This window comes from Delphinapterus leucas, chromosome 19, assembly GCF_059928025.1.
Source record: "Delphinapterus leucas isolate spDelLeu-1000000601 "Yukka" chromosome 19, BTC_Dleu_Yukka2, whole genome shotgun sequence".
Lineage (NCBI taxonomy): Eukaryota > Metazoa > Chordata > Mammalia > Artiodactyla > Monodontidae > Delphinapterus > Delphinapterus leucas.
The window spans coordinates 16,359,903-16,387,898 of record NC_143147.1 but is presented as its reverse complement, the minus strand read 5'-3'; the positions used below and the strand labels follow the sequence as shown (position 1 = coordinate 16,387,898).

The 27,996-nt window shown below is 44.2% G+C and overlaps 1 protein-coding gene across 2 annotated transcripts; it reads right to left on the bottom strand.

Moving 5' to 3' along the window:
• Positions 1–32: 32 nt before the first annotated feature.
• CLEC10A (C-type lectin domain containing 10A) lies at positions 33–26,568 on the bottom strand. Of its 2 annotated transcripts, none has more exons than XM_022595671.2 (10): positions 26,222–26,568; positions 25,210–25,398; positions 23,809–23,925; positions 23,402–23,497; positions 23,234–23,305; positions 23,059–23,130; positions 22,812–22,898; positions 22,572–22,723; positions 21,978–22,084; positions 33–21,849 (listed from the first exon to the last, which is right to left on the bottom strand). In XM_022595671.2, the coding sequence occupies exons 2-10, from the start codon at positions 25,274–25,276 to the stop codon at positions 21,693–21,695; spliced, it is 927 nt and encodes a 308-aa protein (XP_022451379.1). In that variant the 5' UTR covers positions 25,277–25,398; positions 26,222–26,568; the 3' UTR covers positions 33–21,692. The 2 variants fall into 2 exon arrangements, with proteins under 2 accessions (XP_022451379.1, XP_022451375.1); XM_022595667.2 differs by having other exon boundaries at positions 23,393–23,497; positions 26,222–26,566.
• Between the last annotated feature and the right edge of the window lie 1,428 nt (positions 26,569–27,996).

Sequence of the window (27,996 nt, the reverse complement as noted above, 5' to 3'; positions counted from 1 at the left end):
AAAACAAAACACAAAAGAAAAAATAGGGCATCAGGAATGACAGTCAGTGGAAATATCAAATAGCAGAATAGACTTTATGTTTAGACGTTGGAATATTGAAAAAATACAAAATGAATATATCTAATATGTTTAAATACGCAGAAGAGAGTTTGAAAATATGAATATGAAAAAAATTATGAAGAAAAAATGATCAAATGACTAGAGAGACTTCCAGTGGCGAGTGCTCACAGCTGCTACTGCCATTTCAGGCACAACAGTGAGGCCGAGACACCAGCTGGTCCACTGTGGTGTCGATGCTGGGGCTGGTGGGGATGCACACGGCTACTGAATCTCAGCACGTGGGTGCAGAGATGGCCAAGGTAGGCGACTTCCACTTGGAGGAGCCGAGTAACTGAGCTGAGCCACCTCAGATTCCAAACAGAAGATCAGAAGTTTGATTCATTGCCTACTTTACTGGAATTCTACAAAATGTACTATTTAGACACTACAACATCGATAAAACCAGTTCCCAAGGCCAGGCAGGGAAGTGGAGCGATTCTCAGGCAGGAAGAGCCAGAGGATGTGTTACCCAACCTCTCTTTGACTTTAAGAAAAGAGACATCCTGAAAATCCAAGAAAAGTCTGAAGAGCAGTGGTGGAATGAGGACAGCAAAGGCAAGAGGGAGTTAATTCCAGTCCCTTATGTTGGGAAGTATAGACCTGCCTCCACCTCAGGATTGGCTGTGATTGGTGGTCAGTGAACTGGTAAAGGTCTCAGGATTAATGTGAGTGGTCAGGGGAGTATAATGCAAAGGACTTCACTTCCCATTCAGTCCTGTCCATCTGCTGCTTCAATAGAACCCGATGAGGACTTCAGCAGAGTAGAGCTCAACAGTTTTGCTGACAGAAGGGAACAATATTTTTCAGTTATTTGCAACTGCTGTCCGTATAATTTCTTACAGAGGTCTAAGGCAGTTTAGCTTTTTTTTTTTTTTTTTTTGCAGTACATGGGCCTCTCACTGTTGTGGCCTCTCCCTTTGTGGAGCACAGGCTCCGGACGCGCAGGCTCAGCGGCCATGGCTCACGGGCCCAGCCGCCCCGCGGCATGTGGGATCTTCCCAGACCGGGGCACAAACCCGTGTCCCCCGCATCTGCAGGCGGACTCTCAACCACTGCGCCACCAGGGAAGCCCCTGGCAGTTTAGTTTATATAAGCATTCTGTTCCTTATGACCTTCTGGGACAGAATTACTCCATTCCTAGTCACAGTTCACCACAGTCAAGATATGAAACTGGAGAGTTTATGTGTTAACTTCTGATTGGCTAATTTTAGGAGGTAGTGGCTATGCCTCTGTGTACAGCAGGGAGAGGTGTCTGCCCCTTATTCTCAGGTAGTGCAAATCGATCTATGGAAAAGTGGTGGAATTAGGAGCATCGTGCACTGCTTATCCTGATTTACTTAATGGTTTTCTTTTCTCATTCTGAAACCATTCTACTAAAGGGCAATAGACTGTTCCCATCCACCTCCATGAAGTAATCATGCACCATGTGAATAATACACAATGGGATTGCTTTTTCATTTACAAAACATGACCAGTTATGACTCATTCTGACATTTCAAATCCTAACAATTCTGGGAGTACAACTAGAGGCATTTATCTTCCTTTCCATCCAATGAGTCATACATTTTCTTCAGATTCTGTTCAGATTCTTGTCCTTTTCCCCCAAACCTACAAGTAGGTTAACTCTAAGAGAAGTATACATTTTCATTCCAGATGAGAAGCAGGATGTGGAGAGCACCTTACTCAGTGCACAACATTTAGCCAGTATTAGATCCACTAATCACCCAGCTCTCTGCCTTCCCCCAAGGAGTCACTGTAGGTTCACGCTGCTCCGGCAGTTAAGTAACTCCTTACTCCTGACCTTCCTTTCATAGTCATGTGACTGCTGCCACCGCTGCAAACATCATGTCCTCAACAAGGAACCATCCACAGCAGGAAGGCAACAAGCAGGGGTCCCCCCTAGACAGCTTTCTTTCTTTTTTTTTTTTTTTTACCAGGGAAGAAAATCTTTCACAGAAGCCCCAGAAGGTTTCCAGATCCTCACAGACAAAAGAGTGGGCATGCCCTAATAAGCTTAAACCAGTCATAACTCAGTCCTTAGTAGTGCAGAAGGGAGGGGCTCCCCCGGACTGGTTTCTGCCCCACACCTGTATACCTGAACAAAGGAAGAAGCAAGAAATGATCACGGGAAGTGTTGGCTAAAGAACAGAGAATTATAGTCTGCAGTGAGAAAGAGGACTGAAGTGGATGGTGGAAAGGAAAGAGTCTCTCGGGGTTCCAGGTCCCCTTTCCAGTCTATCTCAGGGCTTTAGCCACTTCCCTGCCCTAGAGTCACCTGTTGGTTTCCTAGGTATGGCTGGCTGCCTTAACAGAGTGCTGCTGCAAAAACAACAGAAATGCATTGTCTCACAGTTCTGGAGGCTAGAAGTCTGAAATGAAGGCGCCAGCAAGGTTATGCTCCCTCTGAAACCTTTAGGGGATGACTCTTCCTTGCACCTGCCTAACTTCTCATGGTTTGCCTCAATCCTTGACCTTCCCTGGCTTGCAGTTGCCACCCTTTAATCGGCTTCCGTGATCACATGGTTTTCTCCCATGTGTCTCTTCTCTCCTTATAAGGACACTCATCACACTGAAGTAAAGACCCGCCTTACTCTAATATGACCTCATTTCAACTAATTACGTCTGCAACCATCTTATTTCTGAATAAGGTCACAGTCACAGGTACTGGGGGTTAGGACTTCAACTCATCTTTTTGGAGGACACAATTCAACCCATAACAGGCTGTGTGAGACACCCTTGTGTAATGAATGGTCTTTTGGCATTACCTAAACCCAGAGATATTCTGTAGTTTATAACCAGAGTCCTTTCAATATAGGACTCCAACAGGGATTCAAACAAGTCCAGACAAACACATGTCATACAAGCCCTTCCTCAGTCTCGTCCTCTGCTTACTTAAGACTCTGTTTCCAGAATCAACATAGAAAAGCTTACATGATCACCCAAGAGCACTTTTATCTCCTTTGGACCAAAGTCCTTTTTCAGAAGAGGGTCTTGTATGACTCTGAATAACAGAGGGTTTGTTTGCATAATTAGAGAGCCAGCCTGGGAAGTTTCCTAAAATTAGGGAACAGTCTTCTTTTAAAATATATTCATGCCAGACAGAAGAAAATTCAGGTTGTTATTGTTGTTGTTGTTTTAATTTGTGAAAATGTAGCTTTTATATAACACTTTTTGTTCAATTTGCAATGTGTTGGCTATGCCAGGTTCATTGTGCTTCCTTCCAGTCCCTGCACCCTTTCTGGATATTGATATATATATATATATTTAAAATAAACTTATTTATTTATTATTTTTTGGCTGCGTTGGGTATTCGTTGGCGTGCGGGCTTTCTCTAGTTGCAGCGAGCAGGAGCTACTCTTCCTTGTGGTGCGCGGACTTATTGCGGTGGCTTCTCTTGTTGCAGAGCACGGGCTCTAGGCACGTGGGCTCAATAGTTGTGGCTCGCAAGCTCTAGAGCACAGGCTCGTAGTTGTGGCACATGGGCTTAGATGCTCCACAGCATGTGGGATCTTCCCGGAGCAGGGCTCGAACCCGTGTCCCCTGCATTGGCAGGTGGATTCCTAACCATTGTACCACCAGGGAAGTCCCTGGATATTGATATTCTTAATATTCAGAACCTGTCACAAATTGCCCACCCTCATCTAAGTCAACCCCACTCCAAGCATTCTGACTTTTCAGAGCTGGGACAGTCTCTCCTTTGTGGCACCTGTGACACCATCACACCCCAGTCCTCTCCCAGCCAGGCTGGAATTGTTTGATTTTGTCTTTGCTGTGGGGGTGACCATTACCATGTGACCTTGACTCACTTATTCCAAACTTGGAGAGCTTGTGCAAGTTGGGAGAATTTCTTTCTCTTTTTTTTAGGTTATAATGTGCTTTATTAATTAACACAGATCACGACTTCCTTTGTTAATCATTAAATATGCATTCATGGCATGATTTTCATTCCCAACCCAAAATGTTAATCCACCCTCCACTGCTGCCTTTCGTTTGTTTTCAAACAAATCTGTGTTGTAAATAACTTTATGCTCTAGATCTTTGGAAATTTCTAATTAGATATTTTTCAGTGTCATTTATTTGTCGAATTTTTTTTAATTAAAAAAAAAAACAACCCTGGGGCTTCCCTAGTGGCGCAGTGGTTGAGAGTCCACCTGCCGATGCAGGGGACATGGGTTCGTGCCCCGGTCCGGGAGGACCCCACATGCCGCGGAGTGGCTGGGCCCGTGAGCCATGGCCGCTGAGCCTGCGCGTCCGGAGCCTGTGCTCCGCAACGGCAGAGGCCGCAGCAGTGAGAGGCCCGCGTACCGCAAAAAAAAAACAACAAAAAAACCCCCACCACTTTATGCGGTTAAAAACTCCAAGCAGGGGCTTCCCTGGTGGCACAGTGGTTGAGAGTCCGCCTGCTGATGCAGGGGACACGAGTTCGTGACCCGGTCCGGGGAGATCCCACGTGCCGCGGAGCGGCTGGGCCCGTGAGCCATGGCCGCTGAGCCTGCGCATCCGGAGCCTGTGCTCTGCAATGGGAGAGGCCACAACAGCGAGAGGCCTGCGTACCGCAAAAAAACAAAACAAACAAACAAAAAAACTCCAAGCGGTGCAGAACGATTAAGTGAAATGTATGCAATAATCATATTTGGAGCAGTAGATGAGGCTCCTTTGTTCCCCGTGCCAAATCTGTGTCACCACTGTTCTGCCAACCACTCAGGCAGCAGTGACAGCTCTCCGCGGTCTCTGCCCTGAGTTGGGCCAGGTATACACAGAAACCAGGACACAAGAGTCAACTGGATTTCTGAATGGATTTTCAAACTCATGACAGAAGCAACATTCTGAAAGCCACAGTGATTTGCAAGAGCCAGGCTGTGGAGAAGAGAAAAGATTTTTCAGGGACTTCCCTGATGGCACAGTGGTTAAGAATCCACCTGCTCATGCAGGGTACATGGGCTCGAGCCCTGGTCTGAGAAAATCCCACATGCCATGGAGCAACTAAGCCTGTGCGCCACAACTACAGAGCCTGCGCTCTAGAGCTCTCAAGCCACAACTACTGAGCCCATGTGCCACAGCTACTGAAGCCCGCGTGCCTAGAGCCTGTGCTCCGCAACAAGAGAAGCCACTGCAATAAGAAGCCCACGCCCCGCAACGAAGAGCAGCCCCCCACCGCCCCCCGCTCACCACAACTAGAGAAAGCTCACACGCAGCAACGAAGACCCAAGGCAGCCAAAAAAATAAATAAATTTATTTTAAAAAAAGGTCTTAAAAAAGAAGATTTTTCAGATTCCAAAAGTTTTGCTTTCAATATCAACAGCAATATGACTGCATAAAACTGAATCCAGAGATGAGACAGTGGCGGGGAGGGGGGGGCGGTGTGTGTGAATGAGGGGGAGGGGCGGCCTCCTTGCCCTTGCCAGGAGAGATTCGGTTCCACTGGGGCAGGAGGGGAACTAGAAAAAAAGAGGAGCACACCATATGCAAAAATGAACTCAAAATGGTATAAAAACCTAAATATAAGACATGACACCATAAAACTCCTAGAAGAGAACATAGGCAAAACATTCTTGGAGGGCTTCCCTGGTGGCGCAGTGGTTAAGAGTCCACCTGCCGATGCAGGGGACGCGGGTTCGTGCCCCGGTCCGGGAGGATCCCACGTGCCGCGGAGCGGCTGGGCCCGTGAGTCATGGCCGCTGAGCCTGCGCGTCTGGAGCCTGTGCTCCACAACGGGAGAGGCCGCAGCAGTGAGAGGCCCGCGTACCGCAAAAAAAAAAAAAGAAGCATTCTTGGACATAAATGGTAGCACTGTTTTCTTATATCAGTCTCCCAAGGCAAAAGAAATAAAAGCAAAAATAAACAAATGGGACCTAATCAAACTTAAAAGCTTTTGCACAACAAAGAAAACCATCAACAAATGAAAAGACAGCTTATGGAATGGGAGAAAATATTTGCAAACAATGCAATCAACAAGGGGTTAATATCCAAAATACACAAACAGCTCATACAACTCAATACTGAAAAAACAAACAACCCAAACAAAAAATGGGCAGAGGATCTAAATAGACATTTTTCCAAACAAGACATACAGATGGCCAACAGGCACATGAAAAGGTGCTTTACATTGCTAATTATTAGAGAAATGCAAATCAAAACCACAATAAGGTATCACCTCACACCAGTCAGAATGGCCATCATCAAAGGGTACAAATAATAAATGCTGGAGAGGGTGTGGAGAAAAGGGAACCTACTTATGCTGTTGGTGGGAATGTAAATTGGTGCAGCCACTATGGAAAACAGCATGAAGGTTCCTCAGAAAACTAAAAATAGAGCTACCATATGATCGAGCAATCCCACCCTTGGGTATATGTCTGGAAAAGATGAAAACTCTAATCTGAAAAGATACATGCACCCCAATGTTCATAGCAGCACTATTTATAATAGCCAAGACATGGAAACAACCAAAGTGCCCATCAATAGACGACTGGCCTAGAAGATGTGTGTGTGTGTGTGTGTGTATAAAATGTGTGTATGTATATATATATGTATATATAATGGAATATTACTCAGCCATAAAAAGAATGAAATATTGCCATTTGCAGCAACATGGATGGACCTAGAGATTATCATCTAAGTGAAGTAAGTCAGACAGAGAAAGACAAATACCATATGATATCACTTATATATAGAATCTAAAAAATAATACAAATGAATCTATATACAAAACAGAAACAGACTCACAGACATAGAAAACAAATGTATGGTTACTAAAGGGGAAAGCGAGGTGGGTAGGGATAAATAGGAATATAGGATCAACAGATACAAACTACTATACGTGAAATAATTAAGCAATAAGGATTTACTGTATAGTACAGGGAATTATACTCAATATCTTATAATAACCTACAATAGAAAATAATCCGAAAAAAATATATATATAACTGAATCACTTTGCTACACACCTGAAACGAACACAATATTGTAAATCAACATAATTCAACTTAAAAAAAAAAAAGAGCGAGTGAGTCCTTGGTTTGGTTCCTATAAAAGGGATTGGCTCTTGGACTACTGGTGGGGTCAGATTTCTGGGGACAAGGAAGATTGAACGTACAGTGGGCTGGGTTCAACAGAGCAGAGAAGATCTGTGCTTTGCTTCTCAGATAAAGGGCTGGCAAAAGACCTCAAGGCGAAGCCCTCACACCAGTAGGCCCACTGACAGGAAGTAGAAATGACACCTGTGAGGAAAACGTGACGCCCTGCTCCATCAAGAATGATCATCCCGGGACTTCCCTGGTGGCGCAGTAGCTGAGAATCCGCCTGCCAAAGCAGGGGACATGGGTTCGATCCCTGGTCCAGGAAGATCCCACATGCCACGGAGCAACCAAGCCCGTTCACCACAACTACTGAGCGTTTGCTCTAGAGGCCACAAGCCACAACTACTGAGCCCGAGTGGCCACAACTACTGAAGCCGGTGCGCCTAGAGCCCGTGCTCCGCAACAAGAGAAGTCACTGCAATGAGAAGCCCGCGCACCACAATGAAGAGCAGCCCCCGCTCGCCGCAACTAGAGAAAGCCCGCGCGCAGCAACGAAGACCCAACGCCGCCAAAAATAAATAAATAAATTTATAAAAAAAGAAAAAAAGTATTATCATCCCCAGGACGAATAGGGGAAGAGGGAAGGGAGAGGATCCAGAATTGACCTGAGCCTGAAAAGGACAGAAAATCCAGAAGTGAGTAGATTCTTCCGAAATGACAAGGTGATTTTCTGCCATTAGCGATAACGTGTGCTCCAGAGCAATGCCAGGAACGGTTATACAGAACTAAGTAAAATTCCATTTCAGATGTCTGATTCCTGTGACTGTGAAATACTGTGTCTGCTCCTTGGGAAAGCTCCTTCCTCCACCCTCCACCCCATCCCAGGAGCTGAGACTATGTCAGGGAAGGGGCAGGTGTGGCTCTCCCTCCTAGGACTCCATCCTTGAGGCTGGACAGACATTTGAACTAGTAATTGCAAGTGACTGACAGCCCAAAGCAGGAAACCCAGAGTTATAGAGGGATTTATAGCTCGGGAGGATTCTTTATTCTACAGAGGACAGGGGAACCTATCCTGAAGATGTGTCTAACCCAATCCTGAGGTCAGTGGAGAGACAGAGTCTCAATCTCCTCCAATTAATAATTCAATCTGTGATCCAAACTCCCATTTATTTCCAAGAAAACCACAAAGTCACCCTCCCCCATCTTCCCTCCTACTCTCCCTGCCTCCTCAGTCCTGTTATCTGCAGAAAGTTGGAGAATGTGATTCCTGGTTTCCTCAGGCAGCCCAGGTACCAGGGTCTGGAAATTCTGAATGAAGGGCCATAAAGTGGAGAGATTCCACATGAGTGACTGAATCCTTCCTGTCTGTGTGTGAAGGGCCCAGCATTCTGTACCCTGAGATCCCCTAGCTCCTGACTGTGGGCCATAAATAAGAAACAGGTTGGAATACAGGCAAAGGGTTTATTTAGGTAGCAGTGGGGGATGAACCCCACCTGGCACCCTTTTCTCAGGGAGCGTTTCCTCTCCTTTCCCCTTCTTTCCAGCTCCCTGACTTCCTCATTTGGGAGGGGGTGCTAGCAGGACAGGAAGGAGCCAGGGGTGCAGTTTATTGTTTCTCCTCTGCCTCATCTTATTTCACTTCCTGCCTCTAAATTCCCCAGAACTGCTGATGTCTCTAGAGGAACCCATTTCTCTTCTCTTGCCCAATTCAGACCTGGCCTGCTAGAGTCTTAACCCCTGACCCAGCTTCATCAGGCTTGCCCAGCTCTGGGCTTCCCTGCACTCAGAAGTAGAAGTCAACCAAGTATTCAAGACCATGGTGGGAAGGAGGAGAGAGGGTGATGGAGAATAGGATTTCCTGAACAGGAGGGGAGGAGCAGGGGACAGTAGCAAATTTTTACTGAGCGTCAAATCTGTGATGGAGATTGTGTCAGACCACCCCACCCCCACCCCCAGCAACCATCAATCTGTTCTCTGTATCTGTGAGTTCAGGTTTTTTCAGATTCCACATATATGTGAGGTAAGACTGTATTTGTTTTCTCTGTCTGATTTATTTCAAGTAGCCTAATGCCCTCAAGGCCCATCTGTTACCACTAAAGGCAGGATTCCTTTCTTTCTCATGGCTGAATAATATTCCATTATAGATAGATAGATAGATCGACAGATAGATCTTCTTTATCCATTCATCCATCAATGAAAACTTAGGTTGTTTTCATGTCTTGGCTATTGTAAATAATGTTGCAATGAACATTGAGGTGTGGAAATTTCTTCAATATAGTGATTTTGTTTCTGCTAGATAAATACCTAAAAGTAGAATTGCTGGATCTTATGGTAGTTCTACTTTTAATTTTTTGAGGAAGCTCCATACTCTTTTCCATAGTGACTGCACTAATTTACATTCCCATCAACAGAGCATAAGGTTTCCCTTTTCTCCACGTCCTCACCAACACTTGCTATTTCTTGTCTTTTAGATAATAGCCATTCTAATAGGTGTAAGGCAATATCTCATTGTGGTTTTTATTTGCGTTTCCCTGATTATTAGTGACGTTGAACACATTTTTATGTACCTGTTGGCCATTTGTATGTCTCTTTGGGAAAATGTCTATTCAGATCCTCTGCTCATATTTAAATTGTATTGTTTGTTGTTGTTGTTTCTATTTAGTTGTATGAGTTCTTCATATATTTTGGATACTAATCCCTCATAGAATATAGAATTTGCAAATATCTTCTCTCCATTCAGTAGGTTGCCTTCTCATTTTGATGGTTTCCTTCACTGTGCAGAAGCTGTCTAGTTTGTTGTAGCCCCATTTATTTATTTTTGCTTTTGTTTACCTGGACTTTGGAGTCAGATCCACAAAAACATTGCTAAGACCAATGTCAATGACATTACTCCCTATGTTTTTTTCTAGGATTTTTACGGTTTCAGGTCTTACACTCAAGTCTTTAATCCATATTGAATTAATTTTTGTGTATGGTGTAAGATAGTGGTCTGGTTTCATTCTTTTGCATGTGGCTGTTCAGTTTTCCCAACATCATATATTGAAGGAGCTGTCCTTTCCCCATTGTATATTACTGGCTTCTCTGTCATAAATTAATTGACTATATATGTGTGGGTTTATTTCTGGGCTCTCTGTTCCATTGACCTCTGTGTCTGTTTTTATGCCAGTACCCTCTGTTTTGATTACTACAGCTTTGTAATATAGTTTGAAATCAGGAAGTGTGATGCCTCCAGCTTTGTTCTTCTTTTTCAAGATTGCTTTGGCTATTTGGGGTCTTTTGTGGTTCCCAAGTCTTTTTTTTTTTTTTTTGTGGTACGCAGGCCTCTCACTGTTGTGGCCTCTCCCGTTACAGAGCACAGGCTCCGGACGTGCAGGCTCAGCAGCCATGGCTCATGGGCCCAGCCGCTCCGCAGCATGTGGGATCCTCCCAGACCGGGGCATGAACCTGTGTCCCCTGCATCAGCAGGCGGACTCTCAACCACTGCGCCACCAGGGAAGCCCCCAAGTCTTTTAATATTATGAATTTCTCCAGGGATGTGGTATTGCTCTGGTCTAATATCTTGGTATTACCAATGGCTTGCACTTGGTTCTTTCTCCCACAATGTGAAGCAGACTTAACCAAGCTATCATTTCAGCTGCTGTGCTGGGTGTGCATTATTGTCAAAGCATATTTGTAAGCTCTCAGGTACATGGTATATGGCTATTGACTTGACTAATGAATTCTTTTCCATTCCAATTAGAAAAGAGATCAAAAAAATAGTTCATAATATTACTCAGCCATTAAAAAGAATGAAATAATACCATTTTCAGCAACATAGATGGGCCTGGAGATTATCATACTAAGTGAAGTAAGTCAGAGAAAGACAAATATCATATGATATCACTTAGCAGAATCTTTAAAAAATGATACAAACGAACTTATTTACAAAACAGAAACAGATTCACAGACTTAGAGAACGAACTTATGGTTACCCAGGGGAAGGGTGTGGGGGAGGGACAGATTGGGAGTTAGGGACTGACGTGTACACACTGCTATATTTAAAATAGATAACCAAAGAATCCGCCTACCAATGCAGGGGACACAGGCTTCATCTCTGGTCCGGGAAGATCCCACATGCCACGGAGGAACTAAGCCCATGTACCACAGCTACTGAGCCTGCACTCTAGAGCCCACGAGCCACAACTACTGAGCCTGTGTGCCACAACTACTGAGGCCCACACACCTACAGCCCCTGCTTCGCAACAAGAGAAGCCACCAAAACGAGAAGCCTGTGCACCACAACAAAGAGTAGCCCCCTCTCGCCACAACTAAAGAAAGCCCACACGCAGCAACGAGGACCCAGTGTGGCCATAAATAAATAAATAAATAGATTTATTTTTTTAAATAAATAGATAACCAACAAGGACCTACTGTATAGCACAGGAAATTCTGCTCAATACTCTGTAATAACCTAAATGGGAAAAGACTTTGAAAAAGAATAGATACATGTATATGTATAACTGAACCACTCTGCTGTACACTTGCAACTAACATGACATTGTTAATCAACTATACTCCAATATAAAATTTAAAAATTTTTAAAAGTTCATATTCACATGGGACAGACAATATTCACCTACAGTTTTGCCTCAGGGCTATTTAACTCTCTCATCCTCTATCTTAATCTAGTCCTGAAAGATCTGGATATCTGGACATCCCACAGATGTCACACTGATCCGCTACATTGATGACATCATGCTGACTGGACAGGAAGAGCAAGAGGTAGCTAGTACACTGGAGGCCTTGGTAGGGCACATACACTCTACAGGATGTAGGGAGATAAACTCTATAAAAATTCAGGGATAAGCCACTTCAATAAAGCTGTTACAGTTTTTTTTTTTTTTTTTAACATCTTTGTTGGAGTATAATTGCTTCAGGGTTCTTGTGGTTAGGGGATTTCTAGGATATCCCCTCCAAAGTAAAAGATAAATTGTTGCTGTTTGCATTCCCCACCACCACCACAAAGAAGAAAGCACAGTGCCCAGTGGGCTTCTTTGGGTTCTGAAGGCAGCACATTCCACATCTAGAAATACTCCTCTGGTCCATATACCAGGTGATGCAGAAGGCTGCCAGTTTTGAATGGGATCCAGTGCAGGAACAGGCACTACAGCAGATTAAGTCTGCAATGCAACCAACCTTGCTATTTGGGCCATATGACCCACAGACTTTAAGTTTTGGAGGTGTTAGTGCAGAATGGAGCTTATGGAAAGCTCCAGTAGAAGAATCACAACACAAGCCTCTGAGATTCTGGAATAAAACCATGAGATCTGCAGCAGAGAATTAGATGCACTTTGAGAAATAGCTTTTGACATGTTACTGGACCCTGGAAGAGATGGAATGTTTAACCATAGGATACAATGTAACCAGGTATCTGAAACTTCTCATTATGAACTGGGTTTTGTCAGACCTACCAAATCATAAGGTCAGACATATACAGCAACAGTTCATGGTCAGATGGAAATTGAATCAAGCCTAAGCAGGACCAGATCAAAGGGCCCAAGTGAGCTACATGAGCAAGTAACACCCCTTGCCCCTCTCACCCACCACATTTGCATCAGTTCTCTTCCCTGGTTTTCATTTGAAGGGGGAGAAAAAGCCCAAGCTTGGTTTATGTATGGATCAGTTGAGAACATGGGCACAAGCTGAAAATGGACAGTGGCTGTGTTACAGCCACATTAAGAAATGATTCTGTATATCTCAACATAATAAAAGCTATTTATGACAAACCCATGGCCAACATAATACTCAATGATGAAACACTGAAAACCTTCCTACTAAAATCTGGAACAAGACAGGGATGTCTCTCACCACTTCCACTCAACATAGCATTGGAAGTCCTAGCCACAGCAATTAGACAAGAAAAAGAAATAAAGCGTATCCAAATTGGAAGGGAAGAGGTAAAATTGTCATTATATGCAGATGACATGATACTATATATTGAAAACTATAAAAACTCCACACAAAAACTACTAGAACTGATAAACAAAATCAGCAAGGTAGCAGGATACAAAATTAACACACAGAAATCTGTTGCATTTCTTTACATTAACAGTGAAATGTCAGAAAGGGCAAGTAAAAAGACAATCCTATTTAAAATTGCATCACAAAAAAATACTTAGGAATAAACCCGACCAAGGAGGTGAAAGACTTACATGCTGAGAACTATAAAACATTGATAAAGGAAATTGAAGATGATTCAAAGAAATGGAAAGATACTCCATGCTCTTGGATTGGAAGAATTAATATTGTTAAAATGGCCATACTACCCAAAGCAATCTACAGATTTAATGTGATCTCTGTCAAATTACCCATGACATTTTTCACAGAACTAGAACAAATAATTCTAAAATTTATATGGGACCATAAACGACCCAGAATCGCTAAAGCAATCCTGAGGAAAAAGAACAAAGCTGGAGGCATAACCCTTCAAGACTTCAGACAATACTACAAAGCTACAGTAATCAAAATAGCATGGTATTGACACAAAAAAAGGACATATGGATCAATGGAACAGAATAGAGAGCCCAGAAATAAACCAACACACCTACGGTCAATCTATGACAAAGGAGGCAAGGATATACAATGGGGAAAAGACAGTCTCTTCAACAAGTGGTGTTGGGAAAGCTGGACAGCTACATGTAAATCAGTGAAATTAGAACACTCCCCTACACCATATACAAAAATAAACTCAAAATGGTTTAAAAACCTAAATATAAGACATGACGCCATAAAACTCCTAGAATAGAACATAGGAAAAACATTCTCAGACATAAATCATAGCACTATTCTCTTAGGTCAGTCTCCCAAGGCAGAAGAAATAAAAGCAGAAATAAACAAATGGGACCTAATCAAACTTAAAAGATTTTGCACAGCAAAGGAAACCATCAACAAAACAAAAAGACAACTTACGGAATGGGAGAAAAATATTTGCAAATCATGTGATCAACAAGGGGTTAATATCCAAAATATACAAACTGCTCATACAATTCAATATCAAAAAAACAACCGAATCAAAAAATGGGCAGAAGACGTAAATAGACATTTCTCTAAAGAAGACATACAGATGGCCAAAAAGCACATGAAAAGACACTCAACATCACTAATTATTAGAGAACTGCAAATCAAAACCACAATGAGGTATTACCTCATACTGGTCAGAATGGCTATCATTGAAAATTCTGCAAATAACAAATGTTGGAGAGGGTATGGAGAAAAGGGAACCCTTGTACACTGTTGGTGGGATTGTAAATTGGTGTAGCCACTGTGGAAAACAGCAAGGACATTCCTTAAAAAACTAAAAATAGAGCTACCATATGATCAAGCAATCCCACTCTTAGGTGTATATCTGGAAAAGACGAAAACTCTAATTTTAAAAGATACATGCAGTATTACTTACAATAGCCAAGATATGGAAACAACCCAAGTGCCCCTCAACAGACAATTGGCTTAAGAAGGTGTAGTATATACCCAATGGAATAGAAAAGGGATGAAATACTGCCATTTGCAGGAACATGGATGGAACTAGAGAATATCATACTATAAGTGAAGTGTCAGAGAAAGACAAATACTATATGATATCACTTACATGTGAAATCTAAAAAATAATACAAATGAATCTACATACAAAACAGAAACAGACTAACAGACATAGAAAACAAATCTATGCTTGCCAAAAGGGAAAGGGAGTGGGGTAAGGATAAATTAGGAGTATGGGATCAAGAGATACAAACTACTATACATAAAATGGATAAGCAACAAAGATTTACTGTATAGTGCAGTGAACTATATTCAATATCTTGTAACAACCTTTAATGGAAAATAATCTGAAAAAATATATATATATAACGGAATGACTTTGCTATACACCTGAAACGAACACAATATTGTAAATCAACCATAGTTCAATTAAAAAAAAAGATTTGTGTACCTCTGCTGTGATGCAAACTCACTGCATCTGCAGCATTCACTGGGGTCCCTCTGAGTCACTCCCTTGGGCTTGGAAGACAAGGGAACTGAAACAAACATGAGGCTTGTGCTGTTTGCTGTATTGTGAATAATAAAATCTTTTCTCTCTGACCAAGTGGTGTCAGATCTTCTGCTCATACATATAAAGTGATGGCAGACTAGCTCATTAGCTTACAAGAAGGACAAAAATACAGACACTTCAAGGAAATCTCACACTCTTCATATTTCTTGACTTGGGTTATGTTAAAACAATCATTTTGCCACTTTAAAAAGTGTAAAAGGAATGCGTGTGGCTATAGGGAGTTGTATGATCATGAGTCTTGTTGGATTTTTAGACCCTGGTATATAACAAACAGTTCTCAATCACCTGCCTCCCAGCTTTGTCTGAAATTTATTACCTTGACAGTTATAACTAATCAAAGTGGTGGAGACTATCTGAAACAATGATAGCAAAGAAATAGGACTGTGTATGCAAAAAAAATGTGATTTTTTTTAATCAAGGAAAAAAGAGAGTAGTTTTTTCCCTAAAGTGTTTAGTTGTTCTAGAATGTGTAAATGATAATGAAGGGTAAAACCTGGGTGGATAAAAAGTTGTAGGTTTGTAAAATGAAATTTATTTTCCTTGGACTTTATATAATACCTATAAATAATGGCACTAAAAAGAAGGAATGGAATGTATTAAAACTGGCAAGATTGGTTTTATTTTGATGAGTTTATTATAACATTTTTAAAGTATGAGAATATTTTCCTGCCAAATATTATATTAATGCAAGGCTAAAAATTATTTTTCTCTATTAAAATAACAAATTGTTCTGCTCTAAACAAGAAACAGTAAAAGCCATCGTCATCTATTTGGTCTGTTGAGAGAGCAGAGATTACATATCTCATCACAATAACTTTTTGTGCTTTATACTGAATTTATTACATCCTTGCTTATTAAAACCAGCAAACAAAAGTTCCTCAATGCTGAATGTGTTAAGGTTTCTTACAATTGTGTTACTTTCTGCTATTTTTATTTTTTAAATATTTCACTGTCACCCTTGTAGAAATCTCAACCATTCTTTATTCCAGCATTCATGCTACAACCCTGATCAAGTAATCAACTTACCTGATAACTTTTATCTATTTATTTTTATTTTATATTTTTGGCTGCATTGGGTCTTCATTGCTGCGTGCAGGCTTTTCTCTAGTTGCAGCAAGCAGGGGGCACTACTCTTCGTTGTAGTGCACAGGCTTCTCATTGCAGCGGCTTCTCTTGCTGCAGAGCACGGGCTCTAGGCGCGCAGGCTCCAGTAGTTGCAGCACGCGGGCCCAGTAGTTGCAGCACATGGGCCCAATAGTTATGGCACACGGGCCCTAGAGCATGCAGGCTTCAGTAGCTGTGGCATGTGGGCAGAGTAGTGTGGCACGCAGGCTCTAGGGTACACAGGCTCAGTAGTTGTGGTGCATGGGCTTAGTTGCTCTGCAGCATGTGGGGTCTTCCCAGACCAGGGATGGAACCCGTTGTCCCCTGCATTGCCAGGCGGATTCTTAACCACTGCGTGAACAGGGAAGTCCCAACTTATCTGAAAAATTTTAATTTTGCCTTCTCAAGACCAGACCTTAAATTCAGAAAAATAAAATTCTGGGGCTTCCCTGGTGGTGTAGCAGTTAAGAATCTGCCTGCCAATGCAGGGGACATGGGTTCGAGCCCTGGTCCTGGAAGACCCCACGTGCCGCAGCGCAACTAAGCCCGTGCACCACAACTACTGAGCCTGCGCTCTACAGCCCCCGAGACACAACTACTGAGTCCCATGTGCCACAACTACTGAAGCCCGTGCACCTAGAGCCTGTGCTCTGCAACAAGAGAAGCCACTGCAATGAGAAGCCCACGCAGTGCAACGAAGAGTAGCCCCCGTACACAGCAATGAAGACCCAACACAGCCAAAAATAAATAATAAATAAATACATAAATTCTTCTAAAAATACATAAATAAATAAAAATAAAATAAAATTCTGAAGGTGTCTTTTACCCTAAACGATTTTGGGGTTCCCCAGAAGGTCACTGGATCACTACAAAGATTTTTTTCTTTTCCTTTAGAGAAAGAGAGATGGTAACAAACAAACAAACAAAAAAAGTTCATTTGGTGTGCACCATATTCTTAACTATCTCACCACTATTTTAAGAGCTATATGGGAAGAGCTGTTCAATCAAAAGGGAATTCAGCCATCCCTAGGTTAATATGTACTGGCAAAATGTTAATGGTAATATAAGTGTTTCAGAGATTGTACACTCTACAGATTGGAAGGTGTTGGAGATTTGTCAATGCCCTCATTGACCACAAAATGTTCTTCCTCTTTGGGAAACATACATCAAATCCTCATAAAATAGTTCTGTATTACGTTCAATAGATAACATTATTCTCCATTATGATATTGGTGGTTATTATAATAAATTAACTGTAGCCATTTAACCTTATCAATCTGTAAGTTTTCTGTTTCCTTCTGCTCTTGCCTGAAGACCCTGTTTGTAGCTATGTGGTTTAGAAAAATGTCTTCAACAAAGAAGGGTAGTCTGCAAGCCTCAGGAAAGGCATGGTACCAAGTATTCTTAAATACTATTATTTCAAGGGACACACTCAGGAGTATGGGCTTCTGAGCAGATGTTGCTTAGATAACTGTCAGTTCCATCATTAGACTGAGTCCGGATTTCCAGGACTATTCTAGTCTAGACACAGAGAACTTCATGAGACTTGAATGCTGACCCAACATCCAGCAGAAGAAGAATTAATTAAGTAGGACTGCATAAAGTGATGAGGGAAATGACCTGGAAGTTATTGGTTTGGAGTATTATTGGTATGGTTTTAATGTTCTGTGCCCTTGGCTACACTGGGTTCCAGTATATTGTGGCCACAGAACTCACTGGGTACTGCTGCCCCTTATGGAATCTCTTGCATATTGGGCAGTGTCTTCTGGACCCATCGGTTCCAGGTCCCCTCAGAGCACTTTCCATCAAGACCTCTCTCTGCTCCATCCTGATGATTTTCATGTGATGCTGGTGGGCAGGGTAAAGTGAAAGGGTGCTGCTTCCTGGGAGCTAAATTTTGTTTTTCCCATACCTTCCCTCTGACATCACCCTCTTTAATTTTAATTAACATTAATTGAGACACTCCTATATGCCAGGCAGTTTTCTTGGTACCAGTACAGTAATGAATGGGTTCTGTCCTCTCTTAATGGGAACCTTTAGCTTTGAGCTGTTTCTCCATGATTGACATGCTTCCCCTGGTATGCTAGATTGTTAGAAAAATAGCAATTTCCATCCCTCCCTATACACATTCTCTCCACAATATGGCTTTGTAGTTCCTCCCATCAAAAGGTGGAGTCTATTTCCCAACTCTCTGAATCTGGGCTGCCTTGTGATCTACTTTGGCCAATAGGATGCAGCAGAAGTGATGCTTCAGTTCCAAACCTAAGGCTCCAGAGTCCCTGCAACTCTTCAGATTACTCTCTTGGAACCCTGCCCAAACACTATGCAAACAAGCCCAGGCTAGCCTAACATGGTCCATTACCCCAGCCCATTACCCCAGCCCATAGCCAGCCAAATGTCAGACACAGCAGAGAGGCCGTCCTAGACCAGCCAGCTCCCAGCCAACCCACCACAAATGCATGAACCAGTCCAGCTAAGATGAGCCATGCCTAGCCAGACCAAAAAACCACCCAGCTGATCTACAGACCCGTGAGGTATAATAAATGCTTGTTGTTTTAAGCCACTGAGCATTGGGGTGGTTTGTTACATAGCAATAGGTAGCCAATACACCTGGGATCTTATCTACTTTTCCCAACAATTCTGGGATCTTCAAAGAAATGAAAGAATTACCTTTCCTTATTACCCTAAGTTTACCTGACTTTTAAGTGACAGAAAAAGAATTGAACTCAAATCTATATGAAAGGAAAATACTCTTTTCACAATAACATAGGACTTTCCAAGACCTCACCTAGCTTCTCCATTCTGCCATTTTAAGGTTGTTAAAAATCAGGTGACATGAAATACATCAGATTTCACAAAAGAGTATATACTGTGTGATTTCATTCTTAAGAAATTCTAGAGTAGGCAAAACCAATTAGCTGTGAAAGAAAGCAGATCATTAGCTGCCTGGGGACAAATAAGTGGGTTAGACCGCAAAGGGGTATAAGGGAACTTTGGGGGGTGATGGAAAATGTTCTATCTTGATTGGAGCGGTAGTTACCTAGGTATTCATATTTGTCAAGAGTCATCTCTACTCTTTAAGTGGGTGCATTTTATTGGGTAAGAATTACACCTCAATAAAGCTGATTTTTAAGGTTAAAAAGAAACAGAAGCTGGTGAGGATGTAGAGAAAAAAAGAAACCCTTAGGCACTGTTGGTGGGAATGTAAACTGGTGCAGCCAGTATGGAAAGCAATATGGAAGTTCCTCAAAAAATTAAAAGTAGAAGTACCATATGATCCAGCAATTCCACTTCTGGGTTTATATCCAAAGGAAATGAAAACAGGATATCAAAGAGATATCTGCAGTCCCATGTTCATTGGAGCATTATTCACAATAGTCAAGATATGGAAACAACCTAAGTGTCTATCAGTGGATGAATGGATAAAGAATAATATAACATTCTACCATATATCCATTATATATATGTATATATAAAATGATGGAATATTACTCAGCCATGATAAAGAAGGAAATCCTGCCATTTGCAACAGTATGGTTGGAACTTGAGGGCATTTATACCAAGTAATATAAGCCAGACAGAGAAAGACAATACTGTATCACTTACATGTAGACTCTTTAAAAAAAAAAAAAAGTCGCATTCACAGATAGAAAGTAGAAAGGTAGTTGCCAAGGGCCGGGAGTTGGGGGGAACGGGAAAGGGTTGGTAAAAGGGTAGAAACTTTCAGCTATAAGATGAATAAGTTCTGAGAACCTAATGTAAAACACGGTGACCATGTGACCAACAAGGGATTAATTTCTGAAATTTACAAACAGCTCATGCAGGTCAATATCAAAAAACAAACAAACAACCCAATCAAAAAACTGGGCAGAAGACCTAAATAGACATTTCTCTAAAGAAGACATACAGATGGCCAAGAGGCACATGAAAAGATACTCAACATCACTAATAATTAGAGAAATGCAAATCAAAACTACAGTGAAATACCACCTCACACCAGTCAGAATGGCCATCATCAGAAAGTCTATAAACAATAAGTGCTGGAGAGGGTGTGGAGAAAAGGGAACCCTCCTACACTGTTGGTGGGAATGTAAATTGGTACAGCCACTATGGAGAACAGTATGGAGGTTCCTTAAAAAACTAAAAATAGGGAATTCCCTGGTGGTCCAGTGGTTAGGACTCCACACTGTCACTGCCAAGGGCCCAGGTTCAATCCCTGGTCGGGGAATTAAGATCCCACAAGCTGCGTGGCACGGCAAAAAAAAAAGAGAGAGAGAAAGAAACTAAAAACAGAGCTACAACAAGGTCCAGCAATCCCACACCTGGGCGTATATCTGGAGAAGAACATTGTTCAAAAGGATACATGCACCCCAATGTTCACTGCAGCGCTGTTTACAATAGCCAAGACATGGAAGCAACCTAAATGTCCATCGACAGATGAATGGATAAAGAAGAAGTAGTACATATATACAATGGGTATTACTTAGCCATTAAAAAGAATGAAATAATGCCATTCACAGCAATATGGATGGGTCTAGAGATTATCATACTAAGTGAAGTAAGTCAGACAAAGACAAATATCATATGATATTGCTTACGTACAGAATCTTTAAAAAATGATAGAAATGAACTTACTTACAAAACAGAAACAGACTCACAAACTTAGAGAACGAACTTATGGTACCAGGAGGGAAGGGTTGGGGGGAGGGATAGATTGGGAGTTTGGGATTGACGTGTACACACTACTGTATTTAAAATAGATAAATAATAATAATAAAATAAAATAGATAACCAACAAGGACCTACTGTATAGCACAGGGAACTCTGCTCAATACTCTGTAGTAACTTAAATGGGAAAAGAATTTGAAAAAGAATAGATACCTGTATATGTATAACTGAATTGCTTTGCTGTACACCTGAAACCAACACATTGTTAATCAACTATACTCCAATATAAAATTTTTTAAAATAAAATAATTATAAAAACCACAGTGGCCATAGTTGATAACACTGTATTGTATAATTGAAATTTGCTAAGAGAGTAGAACTTAAGTGTTCTCACCTTAAAAAATAGATAAATATCTGAGGTCATGGATATGTTCATTAACTAGATGGGGGAATCTTTTCACAACGCATACCTGTATCAAATCACGATGTACACTTTAAATATCTTACAATTTTGTACGTCAGTTATACCTCAATAAAGCAGAACTTTTTAAAAAAAATACCTTAGGAACTCTAGATAATCTTTTAAAAGTTAAGGGGGAAAAAAAAACCCAACGCCAAACAATGGCAGTGCTCCAATCTCCCAGGGCTTATTCCTCTCCCACAGGAGAAGGTCCCCCTCCCCCAGCCCCGCCATTTCCTTGGCCAGGTGGTCCGCTCCCCTAGCTGCCCTTGCTCAGCCCAGCCTCGCAGATCCAGTGGTAGGGTCTCTGGCACGCGTCGTCATTCCACTTGCCATCGGGGTGGAAGTGGGCACAGTCCTCGCCCCCACCCAGCCCGTGCCCTTGCCAGTCGTCCGGCTGGCCTGGCTTCCAGTTCCTGAGGGGAGAGGACAACAGGCAGCTAGGGAGGCACAAAATCCAGGTCAGGGAGAAGGGGCTGAGGGTCAGACCCTGGAGGAACCGAGCTGAACGAGGAAGAAGGGCACAGAAACCCAGGGCACTCACTTGAAGTTGGTCTCATAGTCCGTCCCATCCGCCCATTTCCAGACTCCATCCAGATCACTGAGGCCCATCCAGGTGTAGGAGGAGCCTATATGGGCCTGGACAAAATCCTGGGACAAAAGAAGGGCAGTGGTGACTTCTCCCCACCCTGCCAACTCCTTGGACTAGCATTTCTGAACTTCACGTGTTCATTAAACCCGTCAAGGAGATTCGGGGTGTTAATCCCAACGCCCGGGGCCAATTAAACCTCTGAGGGTCTGGCTCAGATGGCAGTCGTTGTTAAAAGCTCCCCAGGTCGGGCTTCCCTGGTGGCACACTGGTTAAGAGTCCGCCTGCCGGTGCAGGAGACACGGGTTCGTGCCCCGGTCTGGGAAGATCACACATGCCGCGGAGCGGCTGGGCCCGCGAGCCATGGCCGCTGCGCCTGCGCGTCCGGAGCCTGTGCTCCGCAACGGGAGAGGCCACAGCAGTGAGGCCCGCGTATCGCAAAAAAAAAAAAAAAAAAAAAGCTCCCCAGGTGATGCCAATATGTAGCCAAGGCGGAGAACCATTCTCTTCAATGGGACGTGTCTTGGACCTGCGCTCTAGGGGCCTCACCTGTTCCTCTCTGGAGTTGATGACCACCAGGTAGGCATCCTCCAGCTGGCAGTACTTCTCAGCCTCAGGCCAGGGCTTCCCCGAGGAAGAGAACCAGTAGCAGCTGCCTTCATGCTCCAGCCAACTGGTAGGACAGCAGTTGTTTTGCGAGCCTAAGGGGCCGGGGCAGGGGAGGGTCTGAGATGCTGTCCGGGGGACGTGGGCAGACACTGGGGCCGGCCCACCCCATGCAGCCCTCACCATTGCTCTTGAGAGCAGCCATCTTGCAGGTCAGGGAGTTCAGGTTCTTGAACAGCTGTTGGACTCGCAAGAGCATTTCGGAATAACCTGGGACGCACACGGATGGGCAGTGGGGACAGTGCCCTGGGTGTGGCTTCTGCTCCTTGAGTCCCTGGAGACCAGAGGTCCACGCCCGGGGCCCCAGCCTAGGAACCCCCTTGCCCTCCCACACGCCTCATGCCCAGGTGAAGGGGAGCAGGGGCCTGACCTGCTTTGAGTTCCTGCAGCTGGTTCTCCAGGCTGCTCTCCAGAGAAAGCACCTTGTCATTCAAGCTACGGGCTGGAAGGGAGGGCACTCAGCACCACGTGACTGCTCCCATTTCTCCCCCGCCCTGAGTGCCTGGCACTCACCCCTCCACACACTCTCCCGAAGGGTCTCTCACCTGCTTGCAGTTCCTGCTTGTGACTTTCCACCTCAGCTTTCAGAGATGTTATCATTTCTTGCAAGCTTCCACCTGGAGAACACAGAGACTCAGGGCTCAGGAGTCAGTTCCTCCCCCTCTCCCACCGCACCCCACCCCAGTCCAGAGCCCCTTCCATACCAGGCTCACCCTGGGATTTCAGTGCCTGGACCTCAGCCGTAGTGTTTGAAGTGAAGTTGCTGAAAGTTGTTCTCAGGGTTGCCAGGTCCCTCTGAAACTTGGAATCTGATCAGGTGGATGAGACAATCAGTGCTAAGGGTTATCAGGTCCTCTGTGCCAGCACTGGGCAGGGCACTTGACATGCATTGTGTCATTGGGTCCCTACAGCGTGACCCCACCCAAAGGGATGGGCACTATTGTTATACAATATTGCAGGTGAGGAAACTAAGGCTTAGAGAGGGGACATAATTTGACCTCATTCCCCAACTGATAAGTGACAGGGCCAGCAGTCATCCTCATTTATCACTCTCGCCACCAGTGCCCCCACCACTGCACCCCATTATTTCTCTCTTCCCTGCCCACCCCGTGCCCCTCACTTTGGGATCCGATCACACAGATGCCGACCAGCAGGAGGAGGCTGAGGCCCAGGGAGAGCAGGAAGGAGCGGGTGCTGGAGAGGAGCCGCTGCAGGAAGGTCTCGAGGGCAGGCAGCCCTGCAAGAGGAGAGGGCGTCAGGACGAGGAGGGTCCAGGACGTGAGAGACGGGGAGGAGGACAGGGCCATGGGGACCTGCAGGGAGGAGGCTGCTGCAGCTGATGCTGGGGGGAGGCTGTCCAGGCCCCTGACCCCTCATGGACCAGCACAAGTGCTCAGTCACACGGGCCCCTCACACCCCTGGGGACACATGTACACAAAGACACACAGACAGGGGATGATGGCGATGTATAAGGTCCTATCGTCAGAGCTGGGGCACCAGGCAGGAGGACCCAGGGAGAGAGACGGCAACTACCTTAGCAGGCTCACACTCATCAGTGAACACAAGTTAGAAAATGGGTTTACTAATATGGGGCACACTGCACTTGCCCATAAGGAACACACACTGCTGACCTCTGGATTAATAAGCAGAAGTACAAGTAGGGCACATCTATAGGAGAGAAGAGATTTACTGTTGGCCATTAAGGTAAAGGCTCTATGAAGAAGTTATTCCTCAAGACTTTGGAAATAAGGGCTTCCCTGGTGGCACAGTGGTTAAGAATCCGGCTGCCAATGCATGGGACACGGGTTCGAGCCCTGCTCCGGGAAGATCCCACATGCCACAGAGCAACTAAGCCTGTGAGCCACAACTACTGAGCCCACATGCCACAACTACTGAAGCCCACATGCCTAGAGCCTGTGTTCTGCAACAAGAGAAGCCACCGCAACGAGAAGCCTGCGCACCACAATGAAGAGTAGCCCATGCGCAGCAACGAAGACCCAATGTAGCCAAAAATAAATTAATTAATTAATTTTTAAAAAAGACTTTGGAAATAAAAGAAGGAAAAATAAAATTCTGGAAAATGTACACTAGGTGCTTTTAACATGCCCAGGCTGGGAGGCAACAATCATTATGGCTGCAATGGTTTTAAAAGACAATATTAGCAATTTCCTTCAGTGTAATTAATCTGGGTCTATGTTTTGTTATTCCTGGATGTGTCCATAATAATAATAGCTACAATAAATAGCCAGTAAATCTTTTAAGTGGCAAAATTAAAAAAAAAAAAAAGAGAGAAAGAAAATGGGTTTACTCTCATGCCCTTCCCCAGAGCACAGGAAGCCAGGACTGCTGTGGACCTTGAATCGTGTTTTTATTGGGGTCCCCAGAGTCTGGGGCCTCCCCTTCAGAGTGAGAGACCCCACCAGTACATATGGTAGAGGTGCAGACATGACACGACAGCAGAAATCCTTCTAAACATATTCAGAGGAGATTTTAGGAAAGACCGTTTCCCCATTCATCTTACCATCTGTAAACCCCTGGCTTTTCTTCTCACTCTCCAAGTACTGGAGGTCTTCATACTTCACTGACATGTTTGGACCAACACGGCCTCTGAGGCTGTCAAAGCTGAAGTAGAGGCAGGGCCAGCGGCCAGGCTGGGGAAGGAGCTGGGATAAAGATGGAGGCTGGGACCAGGTAAGACCCGCGTGCAAGGCTGGAGATAAGGGAAGAGATGAGGGTTGAGAAGAAGCCCAGGGTCAAGGCTAGCAACGGGGATGGGCTTGGCTTTGCAGCTGAGGTCAGAAGTGGGGTCAGGATTGGGCTTTGAGCTAGGGTCAGGTTGAGTTTGGGGTTGACAGTGCAGGTAAAGTTGGAGCTAAATGTATTGCTAGGACTGGGTCTAACACTGGGAGCTGGAATCGAGGTTGCGTCTCCTGCTAGGATTGGGGTCAGTACTCATGTTGAAGCCATGGATGGAGCTGGACCTAAGCTTGGTGCTGAAGTTGGAAATAGGAGAGAGTTGAGGTTCAAGCTTGGGTGGGGGCTGGTGTTAAGATTCAAGCTGACTTGGGACTTCCCTGGCGGTCCAGTTGTTGGGACTCCCCGCTTCCACTGCAGGGGGCACAGGTTCAATTCCTAGTTGGGGAACTAGGATCCCGTGTGCCACACTGCACGGCCAAAAAAAACACAAAGGTTCAAGCTGACTCTGGGGGTGAAGATGCCATTGGGGTTAAAGGAGGAACTGGGGTTGGTACGGGGTTTGGCTGGAGTGGGGACTGAAGACAGGGCTGGAACTGGGCTAGAGAAGGGGTTGAGTGTGAGTCTCAGTTTGTGACTGAGGTTGTGGCTGCCACAATTCAATCTGCATCCAGTGAAGGGAAGAGAGTCTAAAATCTCTGCTCGGTCATTAAATCCCCAAGCTGCCCCCTTACATATCTTCCCATTCAGTCTCACCTAAGACCCACAGTCCCCTCTCCCTGCTTTCTCTGACATCCTCCCTGCCCCCTTAGTCTCACCTGCATCCCCAACCTGGTTACCTGTGAAAAGTCCAGAGGCTATGATTCTTGAGTTCTTTGTGCAGCGGTGACCAGAGCGGAAAAAACTAAATCCTGCAGAGTTAGGATGGAGGTGACTGAAGGAGGAGCCACCTAAGTGACTGGAGACCTGCTGGTCTTTGTGTCTGAAAGACCAGGAGTCTATAATCTGGGAATCTCCCGTTTCCCTGATTGGGGCAGTAAATAACAGGACGGAATTGAAATCAAAACGCAGGCAGACGTGGTGTGCACAGGGCAGCTGGATACGGGGCCAGCTCTGCTTTCCTCTTGTAGGGAGTGTCTACTCCCTTTCCGCTTCTTTTGAGTTCCCATGACTTCCTCAATTTTATCATTTGGGAGAGAAGCATTGGACCAGAAGGAAACAGAGGTGCAGTCTGCCCCACACCTCCTTTCACTTCCTGCATCTGAAGACCTCAGAATCGTTGGTGTCTCCGTCACTGCAAACCCGGGTCCAGAGGAGCCCATTGCTCTGCTCTCGCTCAATCCTGACCCGGGGTCCCTGGCATCTGAGCTTCCTCTGGGGCCTCAGCCATCATGCTCCCCTAGCTCTGGCCAGCTCTCTTCACTCCGCTGGGAAGGAGGGAAGCGGGTGGTGGAGAGTAGGATTTCCTGGCCGGAATGGGAGGGGAGAAGCCAGGGGAAAGAACAGAATTTATTGAGCACGCAAATCTGATGAGGATTGTGCCAGACACTTGCATTAACCATTCAATTTCCACAAGAACCTTGGGAGGAATTTTGGATGATGGACTTAGGCTCGGAGCCATTGTGTGACTTGCCCAAGATCTCACCCCTGGTAAGCAAAAGAGCCAGATTTCCAGCCCAGTGCTGCCGGACACGCTAGCCTGGGCTCTCTCCACATACACTGTCCTCACGAAACGGATTCAATTTAATCCTGTCAACTCTGTAAATCCCTCTAAGGGGGCTGCTCTGAATTCACACACACAATCTTTTCACAGTAAGAAAGATTCTTAGTGTCTTAAAAGGGGAGGAAGGAATACACACTAACAAACGTAGTAAGGTATATAGCTAGTGGGAAGCAGCCGCATGGCACAGGGATATTGGCTCGGTGCTTTGTGACAGCCTGGAGGGGTGGGATAGGGAGGGCGGGAGGGAGGGAGACGCAAGAGGGAAGACATATGGGAACATATGTATATGTATAACTGATTCACTTTGTTATAAAGCAGAAACTAACACACCATTGTAAAGCAATTATACCCCAATAAAGATGTTAAAAAAAAAAAAGGGGGGGAGGAAGGAAAGCAAATACATTTCAGTTTCTATTTTCTAATTAAATGGGAGTGTGTTCTGCTACTTGCTTTTTAAAATTTATTTAACAATGTATCAGGAACATTTTACCATATCAGTTCATAAAATGTCCTTTATTCATTTTTCATCTTCATCTCATTTCATAATCTGTGCCATAATTTATTGACTAAGCTTTTCCCTATTGATAAACATTTAGGTTGTTTCCAGTTTCGTTTTGTTTTCTTGCTTTGCTTGTATTTGGTATTTGGTATTTTAATTAGTATTTGTTACAGGTTGGGTTTTTGGAAGCCAATTTGGGGTGCAGTCTATTTATTAGGGATCCACATCTGTGAAAGGATGGGGAAAGAAGAGGAGGGGGCAGAGGAAGAAGTTAAACAGATGCAAAGACCCCACAAAGCTTTAGCCAAACCAACTGCACCGCCTGTCAGAGCTGCCCATCACTGGGCTGAACCAGGGCCTTTATTACCTGATGCTGCCACCGCAGCAGGGGT

Coding starts and splice junctions, on each gene's coding strand:
- CLEC10A (XM_022595667.2), bottom strand. CDS start 25,276: ATGTCAGTGAAGTATGAAGACCTCCAGTACTTGGAGAGTGAGAAGAAA. Junction 23,926..25,209: donor AAGCCAGGGGTTTACAGATG/GTAAGATGAATG, acceptor CTCCTCTTGCAG/GGCTGCCTGCCCTCGAGACC. Junction 21,850..21,977: donor GACTATGAGACCAACTTCAA/GTGAGTGCCCTG, acceptor CTCTCCCCTCAG/GAACTGGAAGCCAGGCCAGC.